The 14,338-nt window shown below is 46.7% G+C and overlaps 1 protein-coding gene across 1 annotated transcript; it reads left to right on the top strand.

The window, feature by feature from the left end:
• Window positions 1–7,420: 7,420 nt before the first annotated feature.
• LOC308500507 (tubulin beta-2B chain) lies at window positions 7,421–10,765 on the top strand. The gene is made up of 4 exons (XM_081055512.1): window positions 7,421–7,737; window positions 8,576–8,684; window positions 8,987–9,097; window positions 9,427–10,765. The coding sequence occupies exons 1-4, from the start codon at window positions 7,681–7,683 to the stop codon at window positions 10,485–10,487; spliced, it is 1,338 nt and encodes a 445-aa protein (XP_080911638.1). The 5' UTR covers window positions 7,421–7,680; the 3' UTR covers window positions 10,488–10,765.
• Window positions 10,766–14,338: the final 3,573 nt, after the last annotated feature.

Raw genomic sequence — 14,338 nt, 5'->3', positions numbered from 1 at the left:
AAAGGAGGTCAGTGAGCAGGTCCATATCTCCTGGAATGCACTGTGCCCAGGCACAAGGGCGGCAGGTAATACTGGAAAAGTAGATCACATCCAGATTTGAAGGGCCTGGATTCTCTGCTAAGAATTCGGACCTTGAGGTATAGGGAGTCAATGGAAGCAAGGAACTGTCATGAGCTAATTAGTAGTTTAGATGTCCTTGACATCACTTTCATGGTCAACTGGCCATAAGACAGGGCAATAAATGATAATATGGATATTGGTTTTTAAAATTATCTATCTATCCATGTGAAACCAACAACAAATCATAAAAGACTAGGTATACTAGAATTTAGCTTTTAGTTAAAATTACTAAATTAGCTTTTTTAAGAATCATAGCTGCACTGGAACGTGGTCATGTCATGGAGCCCAGAGGCCTACTTGTAAAGCAAGTTTCAGGGAAGATTAGAATGGTATACTTTGCGTAAGATAATAGAAGAATGTAGCCTGTTAACCACAAGATGTACAGTCTATTATTTTTTTAATCGGGGAATATTGGGGAACAGTGTGTTTTTCCAGAACCCATCAGTCGTTGTCCTTCAATCTAGTTGTGGAGGGCACAGCTCAGATCCAAGTCCAGTCGCAGTTTTCAATCTTAGTTGCAGGGGGCACAGCCCACCATTCCATGCGGGAATTGAACCGGCAGCCTTGTTGAAAGCTCGTGCTCTAACCAACTGAGTCATCCAGCTTCCCCACCAACAGCTCAGTGGCAGCTCATTGTCTTCAATCTAGTTTGTGGAGGGAGCAGCTCACTAGCCCATGTGTGAATCGAACTGGCAACCGTGTTGTTAAGAGCTCGCGCTCTAACCAACCGAGCCATCCCGCCACCTCTATAGCTCTATTTTGTTGTTGTTATAGTTGTTTCTTGCTCTTAAGGTAGTATCACTGACTCACAATCTCATGATGTCCTGCAGAATTCTGTAAGCAGGAAAGACCACCTGGCCACAACCACAGAGACTCTCGACAGGATGCCACCTAGAGCTAAATAAATCAGATGAAGAAAATTACTGAAGCTTGCATGAGAATTGACCAGTCAACACAGCCCATGACCCTAAACCCCTTACTTATGATTAATCATGATTTTTTGCCTTTAAAACTCCCTGATTGCAAGCCACTGGGGAATTCTTGTTTTTAAGCAATAGCTTCCTGTTCTCCTTGCTTGGTGCCCTGTAATAAAGCAACAATAACTTCTCCTCTGCAATTCTGGGTGTTCAGTGTTTGGCTCTGCTGGGCACCAAGTGCATGAACCCTCTTTCAGTTTCATTACATATTTTTGAGAAACTTGGAGCACTATATTAGCACCAAGACAAAAAATGCCACTCATTATTTAGAAGATACTGAGAAACTAATCTTTTTAAAATAAATTTTATTTTTAGTTGTGGTAAAATTCACATACAAAATAATTTCATCTTAAGCATACCGTTCAGTGGTCTTAAATACATTCACCTTGTTGTACAACCATCACCACCTTCCATCTCCAGAACTCTTTTCATCTTGCAAAGCTGAAACTCTGTACCATTAAGCATTAACTCACCCTCCCCTTCTGCCTAGCCCATGGTAACCATCATTCTTTGTCTTTATGAATTTGACTACTCTTGTACTTCATATACATGAAATCACAATATTTGTCTTTTCATAACTAGCTTATTTCACTCATAATATCTTTGAGTTCATCCATGTTGTAGCAGCCTTTTAAGGCTGAATAACATTCCATTGTATATATTGTTAAAGAGAAAACCACAGGCCCAAAACAGTCACTTGTGCTAAAGCCCATGATACCAAACCTAGATTTAATACCTGACCTAATTGTTACAGAACAGAAAGAGTTCATCCAACCGACTCTAGCAGAGCCAAATACTAAACACAGAATTGCAGTGGAGGAAGATTGGCTATTTTATTATGAATGACACCACCCAGGAGAACGGGAAGCTAATGCTCAAAAGCCTGAACTCTCTAGTAGTTTAGGGTTTGGGACAGGTTTTTAAGGGTTTGGGGGAACAGGTGTGTGGAAGCTCTGGCCAGGCAAGTTTTAATTGGAGGAACTTGGAGCTTGGCCACTTAAGAGACATCAACACCAGATCTTCCTGGACAACGGACCTTCTGCTTCTGAAAGGGTTCTGGTGTTCAAGTTCCGCTTATATCAAGTGCTCTCCTCTGCACATGCTTCTGCTGTATGACTTGCTGTTTTGGTCTGTTGTCTCTGAAAAGCAACTCAGCATCTCAATAAACAGGATAGGACCATTTTGACCTGGTTCTGTGGTTACAACCGCTGTTTCAACTTCTTTCAGAATCATAATCTTAGTCAACCTGGTTGGAATTTTCTGGTCAATCCCAATGAAGTAGTAATCATGTGGGCCCTCTCCATCCCCCCCTAGAAACAAATGGCAATCTGCATGATAAAAACCCTTGCCATTCCCTTCTCCCCAAAAGAGGGTATCCTGGTCTAAATATGACCCTTTCTTTGCTTTTGTTAATAGCTCCCTTGCCTTACCTTTCTTCCCATGAAAACAACTTCCATTTTGTACAACTCCTTAGAGCGCTCCTTAGAGTTGTTAGGTCGGATGCTGCCTGATTCATGAATTGCTTAGTAAAGCCAACTAGATCTTCAAATTTACGTGGTTGAATTTTGTTCTTTAACAGGATATACCACATTTTGTTTAATCACTCATCGGTTGATGTACACTGAGATTACTTCCACCTTTTGACTATTGTGAATTATGCTGCTATGAACATGGGTGTGCAAATATCTGTTTGAGACTCTGCTTTCAATTATTTGGGGTATAAGTGAGAAACTAAATCTTTTGATATGTTTCCTTTCTAGGGGTTATTTTGAAAGAGGTAGTGAGTTATCCCAGAAGTTCTCTTAATGCATTCTCTTCTTGAAAATGCATGAATATATGGTGGCCATTCAAAAGTAGGCTGGGCATGTCAAGAGTTCCTTTTCAGAAGCTGACCTGTTTCTGCGGTGAAGACATAGTTAATGCCCACCAGGCAGCTAAATCCAAGAGGAAAAAGGTGCTACTATTTGTTTCTGTGTGGATCTATCTACCTGACTATGCATGATTTAATTCTATTTAAATGGCATGTGAATCTAAGTCTAGAGCAGATTTAAAAGAGAAATGGTGAGATGCCTAGATCTTTACAAGCAGCAGTTTTTGGTGGAACAGTTTCTAACGTGGAACAGTTTCTAACAGTTTCTTAGAATCACATTAACACTGTAGCAATCTGCTGCTGAAACTTAAAATGGCTCCCCCATCATATCTTCCTGTGTGTACTCGTTCATTTCATAATGGATTTATTTAACAGCTTGTTGATTTCATGGACTGCACCTTGCAAGGGCACCCTGTCAATTGTAGTATTTTATAATGTTTTATTTAAGAGTACCTTGTGCTCTTCCATTTCTGTTTTCTACACAATCTGGACCTGTATGATGATTCAGAGAGCGAGCCCTCCCCCAGCCTAGGAATCTTACAAATCACTAGACAGTGTGGGGCAGGGGAGAGTGCTTATAAAATGGAAATGGTGTGCTGGAAAGCCAGGCTCTACTCCCTCTGCCGATTTGTATGACAAAGAAGGCAAATCCCTTCCGTGAAAGCTCAGCACTCTCAGTCTGGACTCAGGCCATTTACACCGCAATTCGAACGCCGGCAATGGGAAAACAGCCAGCCTTACTGAGGAACAAAAGTAGATGTTACCGTGTTGCCCTGCTTTCATAGCCTCGGAATCTTCTCTGCTCATTCCAGTCTTTTGTTACCTGGGCCAGCTGATCCCCACCAGCTACGGCGGAAGAACTAGGGCTCTGAGGTTCCCGCCCTGCAGCCCTTTGATTAAAGAGCACAGGGGCGTCTAACTGCCAGGAGCAGCTGGCTTCTCATCTGGGGGAAGGAAAGCCAGAGAGGAAAGGGGGAGGACAGTGGGCTATGAACAGGGGAATGAGAAAATAGAACCCTCCTCCACCATCCCCTCCCCACGGTTACATTATGGGGCTGAGACGTTCCTAGCCCCAATCCTCTGGGCATTTGACTCCTTTACATAAACGTTAGGATTGTTAGCTTTCCAATATTTCTAGCTGGAGCGCATAGAGAAGAGTAAAACGGGAAATAACGCTGGATTTGCAGTCGCTTTCTTTCAATTCCTCTTCATTCATTGGCTAAGTGTCTGTTGCCTAGGAAACCGCGTGTATCTCCGCAGCAGAGATGGCTGTCAGGCTACCCCATCAGTGAGCTGTGTATTTACTGGTGAATGCAGTGGGAAAATCCGAAAGCTAGATGTCTCGTAATTTCAATAAGTGTGTAAAAAATATACCTCGCTTTAAAATAATGCTTTAAATTTTTACTGCCAAATCAGCTATGTATTGCCTTCTTTCTAGCAAACTTCTTCAATTAATGAAAACAATGACTTTGTGTGATAAATGCAAAATCGCTTGAGAATCTGCCATTGAATATACTCTGAAAATTGTGAGAGCAAATATAATTTCAATAGCTCAATCTTACCTCAACCACACCATCAGTTATGCATAAAACAAACGTTGGATTTTATTTTACACTGAGTTATTTCTCAACTGTCTTAAGAAGGGAAAATTTAGAAATGTTAGTGCATCATCAAAACTAAAAGTAAGTGATGAAATACATTGTTCTGACACTTTCGTGTCTGATGTACAATGACTTAAATGGAGAGGAATTGTGTATAACAGACAAAAGGAAATGCTGGAGGACTCAGGTGACGATTTTTTTTTTTTTTTTTTTGCTTTGAAAGACCCTTACCAGTGTCTTCTCGGGGGCTACACAGAATAAGGATGAGGGTTAGCAGATGAACTGAAAGACTTCAGGGAAAGACTTAGCTGTCATCAGCATCCAGCTTTCCCACAGAAAAACAGCTCCTTGTGAAAATAGAAATGTGCAGCATCATAATTCCAAATTGGGGAAGGGGAGTAGAACCGTTAACAAGAATGCGGAATCGGAAGTGGAGTGGGGTAAGGGGCAGTATGGGCAAGACACAGGAAAGGAAAGCAGGTCTTGAACCAAAAGTGCTGAGTCCCGAAGGGCGTCCGAGCTCTCAGAAGGATGAGTTCCAGCCTCACCCTATCCCAACCTCCTTCCCCTAAAAGAAACCCTAAAGGAAAGGGGTCCCCTTATCCACATAATCTTGAACACACGTTTTCACCCGGGCACTCTGCAGAGATCTGACTCAAACAATTTGAGAAAATAACCCGTTAGGTGAGGGAGGTGGCGAGGGGCTCAGATTACTCGGCATTAAGCTGATCGCTGCCCCCTTGGCGCTGGCAGGCCGGCGATAACCGTTAGCAGAGCAGGTGACGCTCTCACTTACTTCCCGCGCAGCTCGGTCCCACCGGAGCCCTAACTCCAGGACCGGGTGCTGACACCAGCCACAACCCTTTCGGCCTGGACGTGGTCACCTTCCCCGAGGGCTGGGGCGCGGGAAAGACCGATTCCAGCCTCAGCCCTGTCTTTAATTTGCTGTGTGACCTTGGAGGTTGTTAGCCCTCTCCGTTTCGGCATCTTCATAAGATGGATTAGAAACTCGGGATCAGACCCCAGGTCCTAGGAAACTCACGAGTGGGGCATATGGCCGGACTTTCCGCTCCTCCGCTTCTCGCCGGACCTCACATTAGTCCCTATACCCGCTACTGCGTCTGGGGAACTCTGCCCCGAGACCTTCCATCTGGGCGCAAGGAGGACGGCTAGGCTTTTTGTTCTCGGTTTCTCTTTGTGCACTGGAATGGAGTTGAAAGCCCCCACCCCACCCCCTTCCACCCTCCAGCAGGGAAGAGAGACGGTGACAGCTTGCTGATAGTTCTGGGAGGGTCTCACTCAACAGCTGCCGCCTCCGTTCCGCCACGGGAACCCGGGTCATTCGGCTGCTCTCGCCAGAGGATGAATAGGGGTCACGTCACCTCTCAGACGACCCGTCGGGAGGGGGAGGGGCGCTTCACCCGTGGAATTGCAGGGACCAGGTTCCAGGTCTGCAGTGAACGTTTTAGCCCTCCCTCGAGTGCACGCAGGTTCGGTGTCTCTCTGTCTCTTAATGTCTCTCTCTCTCTCTCTCTCTCTCTCTCTCTCTCTCTCTCTCTCTCTCTCTCTCTCTCTCACACACACACACACACACACACACACACACAAACAAAGTAACTAAGAGATCAAATCCTTCTTCGACTACCTAGTAACCGAGTTTTAAGGAGGGTCGGTGCTCCGAGTCTGCGCACGCGCTCTGTCTGCGCGCGGGGTCTCGCGGGGCCTCTCCATCGCAGTGCGGCAGTTTTTAGGCGTGTCCCTCACCCCCATCAGCAGCCCAAAGGTTGGGGACCTCGTGGCCGCCGCGGGGTCGGGAGCTGATGTAAAATGCGAATGTTAGCGGTAGGGCAAGTGATGATCACGCTTGGAATCCATGCCCATACTGGACAAAAGATGAACCGAGCCCAGATCCGGGGAGCGCCTGGGGTGTGATTTTTAAATACTCAGTTGTGGGAGGCATCCCACGCATTTGTGAGCCCTTTGTTATGCCGCAGCCCCGCCCCCCCAGACGCCACCCTCGTTCTGTCTGATCGCCGGACAGTCCACACTGCGCGGCCAGTCACAAAAACCCCATACAGTCCCAAGGAACAAAAGCCAGCCCGCGGATCGGAGAGGTCCTTGGTACCAGCTGAGTAGCTGTGGACTCTTGCAGAGGGTGTTGAGGGTCACGCCGGTCCTGGAAGCTGTAGCCACAGCGAGAGAGAGCTAGAAGCTCTAGACAGAGACAAAGAACTGAGAAAAAGCGGATGCTGGGGGCGGGGCGGAGGGCACCCTGGGGCTCTGGAGCCTTGGATGTCCAGGGTCACGGCCCTCAGACCCCAACAACATGATCACACAAGACTTCCTCTTGGGACCTCCTGTCCTCTCCCAAGTGTGACCGGTGTTCGGCCTCTGGACAGTCGTCTGCCTCTAGGGTTGGGGCAAGGGTCAGTGGTCTCACTGAGTACTGGTGGCTTAGGATCTCTGGCCCTTGGCAGAAGAAGGGACCCAATCTGCGCTGGCGGCACCACCTGTGCCACCTCAACACTACCACCTGCCAGTACTCCGAGCATAGCGCACTCCTTTCTGGCGCACCTGACGGCCTCTCCACCTGCTCCAGCCCCTCACCCCCACCCCATGCAATGCCAGCTCCCCCCACATTCCTGGCCTGCCACACTCATTGCTCTCGGTTTCTTCACCCACCCCCAATTCTCAGTACCCAGCTCTTTCCACTCCCTCAGCCCCAGCCCTAGCGCACGCCCCCACGCTACTCCTAGACAATGCGTCCCCACCCCTACTCCGCAGAGCCCACACTCCTCACTGGGTCCGAAAGCCTGTGCTGATTGGCGGCTGGCCCACGGTTCAGCCCCCTGGACAGTCCCCGGGGCTCGAAGCATTACGTCAGCCGGGCCTGGAGAGCGCTAGCGCGAAGGAGACTGGGGGGGCTTGGGCTGGGGGCGCGGCCTGCGCGAGCCGCCCCACCCTTCTTGCATAAAAGGCTGAGCTCGCTGGGCCGCCGCTCTTAGCCGGTCGATTCCCGAGCGCTTTCCCGGTGACCCCGCGGTGGGTGTGTAAGGGAGGACGGACAGACTGACCAGACGCCGACCGGGGCCAAAAGAAGCTAGCTAGCACCATGCGTGAGATCGTGCACATCCAGGCGGGCCAATGCGGCAACCAGATTGGAGCCAAGGTGGGCGCACCGAGGACTGGGTGGGGATGGAGCGGGGACCCAGGCCTAAAGTAGAGTTCTTCTGGGTTCCTGGGCGCCAGCGGCATCCTGAGCAGGCCCAGGGCTCTCTAAGTGCAGACTGCTTTGTGCAGCCGAGTGGGGCGTGGGCTCGGAGGCGACTGTCGTGGGGGAGGGGGAGTAAGCTCTTTTTCATTTTTGCTGTAATTCATTTGGAATCCTGGTCATTCCTCGGCCTCCGCTTCCTCCCTGCTCTTCATTTAGCCAGACACGCGGGCCTGGAGAAGGCGCCAGTGTGTCTCCGAGACTGCGCGCACGCGTTTGCGGGAGGAGGTGGGACGCAGGCAGAATTGATTTGACTCGCTTGAACCCGAGTCAAGCTGCGGGGGGAGGAGAAGAGAGTGATTGTCCTGAGGTCTCCGGACGTGCTTTGAATCTAAAACCGCCCTCCTTCAGGTCCCTCCACTCGCTCTTCCCCACCCACTCCCTCCGCGTGGGCTGGAGTCCCTGCGTTCCCGCCTCTGGCGGGCTCCCGCAGCGGTGACCCTGAGCGCTGTGCTTGGCCGAGGATGCGGATGGTTCTATTGCTGGTCCCTCCCGCTCATTCCCAAACCCTCACCTCCTGCCGCGAGCAGCTGTTCCCTGGGGAAAAGCCTAATTTCAACTTTTTGCTTCTGCAAAATACAAGCCCTGCGGCTGTGCCGGTCACCCAGCCCTAAAGCTCCCTGAAAGGAAGGGTTGTCTGAACTGAGAGGAGGGGGGAGGAGGGTGCTATTCATTGTAAGTCGTGGCCTTTCTGACCGTCGGGCGTGGCTAAATTTAACCTGTTACTCTGCCACAGTTTTGGGAGGTCATCAGTGATGAGCATGGGATCGACCCCACTGGCAGTTACCATGGAGACAGTGATTTGCAGCTGGAGAGAATCAATGTGTACTACAATGAAGCCACTGGTAATTGCCTTTACTTCCCACCACCACTTCAGTTTTTTACCCCCTCTGTTCCGGGGAACTAGCTGCAGGAGTGTGGCCCCAGGGGAGGGTGGACTAGAGGATTTGGGATTCCTACTCTTTCACTGTGGTATTTCAGTGGGCTTTCTGGTTCACAGTAGAATGAATCCTTTTAGAATTTGGTGGGTCTTGTGTGAGTCTTTGTTTGGGGGACAACAGCAGTGCCTGCGAAAGGGAAGCTGGTACAAGTCTTTCTCTTCAGAGTTCTCTACCTGCACGTCTAAGTCCAGCTCTGTTCCCCTCAGGTAACAAATACGTACCACGGGCCATCCTTGTGGATCTGGAACCAGGCACGATGGACTCAGTCAGGTCTGGACCATTCGGCCAGATCTTCAGGCCCGACAACTTCGTGTTCGGTGAGTGCCTGGTATGACTGAGGGCATGGGAGCCTCATTTTACTCCGGGTAGCTCAGTGTGGAGAGGTGTGACTACCTGGGGGCAAGTATGAAGGACATCCAGTTATGTGCTCATTTACTCTTATAGAAGCTGAAACAACCTCTAATAGCTAGGGATTCCTAGACTTCCTTATTTATAATTATATCCACAACCAAATATTTTAATGTCTGGACAGTTAGGTAATAACCTGAATTAATCTTATCTGAACACTGACTCATTAAGGGGTTTAAAGTAAACAGGAATTTGAACCAATCATCAGTGACTTATGAAGTGTCTTTCCCTCTGGCAGGCCAGAGCGGGGCGGGGAACAACTGGGCAAAGGGCCACTACACCGAGGGAGCTGAACTGGTAGACTCGGTCCTGGACGTGGTGAGGAAGGAGTCAGAGAGCTGTGACTGTCTGCAGGGCTTCCAGCTGACCCACTCGCTGGGGGGCGGCACGGGGTCCGGGATGGGCACGCTGCTCATCAGCAAGATCCGGGAAGAGTATCCCGACCGCATCATGAACACCTTCAGCGTGATGCCCTCGCCCAAGGTGTCCGACACGGTGGTGGAGCCCTACAACGCCACCCTCTCCGTCCACCAGCTGGTGGAAAACACAGATGAAACGTACTGCATCGACAACGAGGCGCTGTACGACATCTGCTTCCGCACCCTGAAGCTGACCACGCCCACGTACGGGGACCTCAACCACCTGGTGTCGGCCACCATGAGCGGGGTCACCACCTGCCTGCGCTTCCCGGGCCAGCTGAACGCAGACCTGCGCAAGCTGGCCGTGAACATGGTGCCCTTCCCGCGCCTGCACTTCTTCATGCCCGGCTTCGCCCCGCTCACCAGCCGGGGCAGCCAGCAGTACCGCGCCCTCACGGTGCCCGAGCTCACCCAGCAGATGTTCGACTCCAAGAACATGATGGCCGCCTGCGACCCCCGCCATGGCCGCTACCTGACGGTGGCCGCCATCTTCCGGGGCCGCATGTCCATGAAGGAGGTGGACGAGCAGATGCTCAACGTGCAGAACAAGAACAGCAGCTACTTCGTGGAGTGGATCCCCAACAACGTGAAGACGGCCGTGTGCGACATCCCGCCGCGCGGCCTGAAGATGTCGGCCACCTTCATCGGCAACAGCACGGCCATCCAGGAGCTGTTCAAGCGCATCTCGGAGCAGTTCACGGCCATGTTCCGGCGCAAGGCCTTCCTGCACTGGTACACGGGCGAGGGCATGGACGAGATGGAGTTCACCGAGGCCGAGAGCAACATGAACGACCTGGTGTCCGAGTACCAGCAGTACCAGGACGCCACTGCCGACGAACAGGGGGAGTTCGAGGAGGAGGAGGGCGAGGATGAGGCTTAAGCTCACAATTTAGCAGGTTAAGGAAAGTTGATGAGGGAAGCATGGGGGAGGGGGGCTTACTGGTGATATTTTACTGGTGAAAATACTTTGGCAGTTGGGAGGAAAGAAGCATGGTCTGCTCTAGGTGTGTGCGCTGGTTCTCTGGTGCTCTTCACTGTTGCCTGTCATTTTTTTTCTTTTTGTAATACTGATAACATCAATGTAACACTTGAGATATTCCTGAACTACTGTTGTAATGGCTAAAATCACATAAATATTTGTGTCCTGATGGTCCTCTTTTCTGTCTCCTCTTTATTGAGTTCTTTATTATCAATTTAAATGTAACTTACAGAACACATAGTAAATTCTTCCTTTAGAAACAGGAAGGGAGAGGTAAAAGTTCAAATGAATTTACTCTTTCGGTGGTAAAGTTGAACCAACAAACTACAATTATACCCAATTTAAGATGGAAGATAAATCCAAATGTTGAAATGACTTTAAGTAAATATTTTATTCGTTGAAGTGATGCCTCCCTGAAATCACACTAAATGTATTTTCATGTAGAAATCCTACTATACTATTTCCTTTACAAAAATTTTTTTAAATATTTACTACATCCATACAGGGCAAAATTCTAAAGGATACAGTGGAAAGTCTCTCTTCCTTCTGTGTCCCTGGGTATAGTTTCTATGCTGAAGGGCAGCCATTCTTAGCATTCTTATCTGTCTTTCATCCTTGCAGAAATAGTCCATATACTTCGAACCTGTGTAGATTCCTTTTTTCTTTATTCAGAAACATACTAACACTGTTCTGCTGCCTCCTTTATTTACTAAAACACAGTTTCTATCCTTTAAATGGATACACCATATCCATTATGTAGTTGTGCCATATTTTTAATTTCCTATCAATGGACATGTCAATTTTTTATGCTTTTTCTTATAGTATAGTACCACAGTGAACCATTTTATGCATATGCTTGTATGATTGTGGATATGAGACTGGCTATCCTGTAAATTTCTCTAAGTGGAATTTTCTGACAAAAGGTATGATACTATCTTTATAGGTTAATGAAACCAGCTGTACTTAGGAATAGCCACAGATTTATAAATTGTTAATACACTAAAATTCTCAAGCAAATTTTCTTCTCATCAATCATGTTTATACTACATAACAAACTATTTTTACTTAACACATTTGAATTTATATGAAAGTATAAATTCTACATTGAAGAATTTTACTTTAAAAGGCAAGACACAATTTTTACAGTTTATTGTATTCTTACCATGCAAAGCTGGAATTTGGGATTTGAACCCACCAAAGCCTCTAGATTCAAACTCTACCACTAAAGAAACCATGGGATTCCAACAAGTGACTTTCAGTTAAGATCATATGCTTCTGTGGGATCAATTACACTTTGTCAAAATGGTATGAATGCATGCCTTTTCTGGGCCAGTTTCTTATTTTGGAAAGAGAAGTGGAGTGTAAGTTATAAACAAATGTAAAAAACTTATTTACATACCTCTATAGGAAGAAAAAAATCAGGAAAACTGTAGGTTTATGATTTTTCTAATTTTTAGACAAATTCAAAACTAGAAGAAAATAATACTTTAAACCTTACCCTGTTTTCATTTCCTTCTATTTGGTTCTACTCCTACTTAAGCATTTAAAACAGAAGAAAAATGAGGGCTGTATAGGGATTTCCGTATTAAAGAAGCTGTCATATATTTGAAAACAGTTCCAAGAAAAGCGAGCAATGTCATTCTAAATAGTGTGAAAATATGTTAATTCTACCAAATAGCCCCCATAAATGGAAAAGAGCAGCAAGCAGTTCACTCTACAAGTATTATATATCAGAAAAACTAGACCTAGTGCTGAGTGGGGTCAAACAGATAAGAAACCAGTGACTTCTGCTCCAGTTTTCTATATTTAACGGAACTGGCAGGTGCCCTTCCTGCTGAGCTGGTGTAAAGCTTCCAACAATCTAATTGAAGGGTAACATTGGTTTTAAATGACCTGAAGACTTGGGTTAGCTGCCAGGGTCCCCTGGATCTATCCTTGGCCATGCATTCCCCACAACCTGTCAGACACATGATCAGTAACTTTGGAGAAGAGAGGGATGGCTGCCAGGTGCCTCTTGGCATGCTGTAAGTATCTTGCTTCTCTTTCCCACCTTGTGAGAAGAGGGATAGGCAGGCACCCAGCAGGCCAGCCTGCTAGCCTGTCAGCATACCCACAACTGCACATTGCTAGAGCTTACTTAAGCATGATTAGAAGAGTGGGTGCCAGACTAATCAGTCAAGCAGATGCTCTGGGGCAAAGCTTTAAAAGCACTTGTATAATATCAATATGCACATGAAATACATACTCAGGAAAACGGTTCAAAAACAAGAAAATACACAAACTAACACCTAGATAAGAGCTACTGTTTGAAACTGAGCTTCTTTTGTTTCATTACTGTTGTGTGATGGGATTTGGTGGTAGTGGTGATGGTGGTGTGTTTTCAACACTCTGTAAAAGAAATGTTCTATCTCTTCATGGAATCCTATGGCCAGCAGGACAATATTCACTTCTGGGCAGGCACAGCACCCAAATAACAAGACCCACTAGGATGTGATGCCGAGTCAGAAGTTAGCGTTAGGGAGGGAATTAGAGTCACCTTGTGGTTATCCCAGAAGTCTGAGAAGAAATGGGAACCCTAATGTGCTCCAAATTTACCATCAGCCCCAGAGATGATCTGAGTCTGTTAGATTTCCCATTTCATCCCGAACAGCATATTAGATTAATAGAAATTTGAACTAAAAGTAACCTTAAGTGATCACCTAGCTTGACCTTATTTTGTAACAAGTAGACTGAGGGTCAGAGACTTTTGTCTAAGATCACAGGGTTCTTTCTGCACAAATCAGATCTTGAACCCAGTGTTCTTTTCTCTCCAGCTGCATATCTCAGGTCCTATTTATACAAGGCCACATGAGGATTATGAAGATGAGAAAAAGAAAGTTCCTGGTTTCAAGGAAAAACTCAAAGGTGTCCTTGATCCACAACTCCACCTCCCTGTGTGGGCTGAGCACAGATAACATGCCAAACCGTTGGTCTTTAATGACATCATTTTGACAGATGATGCAGAACTTCTGGTTCTAAAACACCACCAACACGGTGTTCTAATGCAATCATGAGTGCAAGAAGAATATTCTATCGGGATATTTATTGTGCAAATGAGCAGGAAGTTAATAAAAATTCTTTGGAGTCCCACCTTTTACATACCCCCATTTTAGTTAAGATGTGATTTGTATACTAGACAAAGCCACTTGATTATTATAATGCCGATTTCTTTTCAATGTGTAAGCAATAGTCTACTGTGATGTCACACTTTTATAAATGTGCCTCAAACTTGAGCCATTCACTTGAAAACAAACTCACTCATACCTTTGTTTCTTAGAGGCTTTCCCCCCTACCTCCCTTACCCCTCATATTTTTCTTAGGACATACTCGCCAACACATACCCAGAGAAGCTTATCTTGGTGCAATTGATTTCACTCAAAATGTTCCATAGTCATTTCTTTTTCTTTTAACTGACATATAATTCATATGTCATAAAATTCACCATTTAAAAGAGTACAAGTCAGTGGGTTTTAGTATATTCACAGAATTGGGCAACTATCACCACAATGTAATCCCAGAACATTGTCATCACCCAAAAAAGAAATCCCATAGCCATTGGCATTCCCTCCCCATTCTCCTCATCCTCCAACCCCTGGCAACACTCTTCTTTCTGCCTATTCTAAACATTTCATAAATGGAATCATATATGTGGTCTTTTGTGTCTGCCTTTTTATATTTAGCATAATGTTTTCAAGGATTATCCATGTTATAGT

Source organism: Rhinolophus hipposideros, assembly GCF_964194185.1.
Source record: "Rhinolophus hipposideros genome assembly, chromosome: 8".
NCBI lineage: Eukaryota > Metazoa > Chordata > Mammalia > Chiroptera > Rhinolophidae > Rhinolophus > Rhinolophus hipposideros.
Note: the sequence above shows the minus strand (reverse complement) of the source record. Positions and strands in the feature narration are given on the sequence as shown.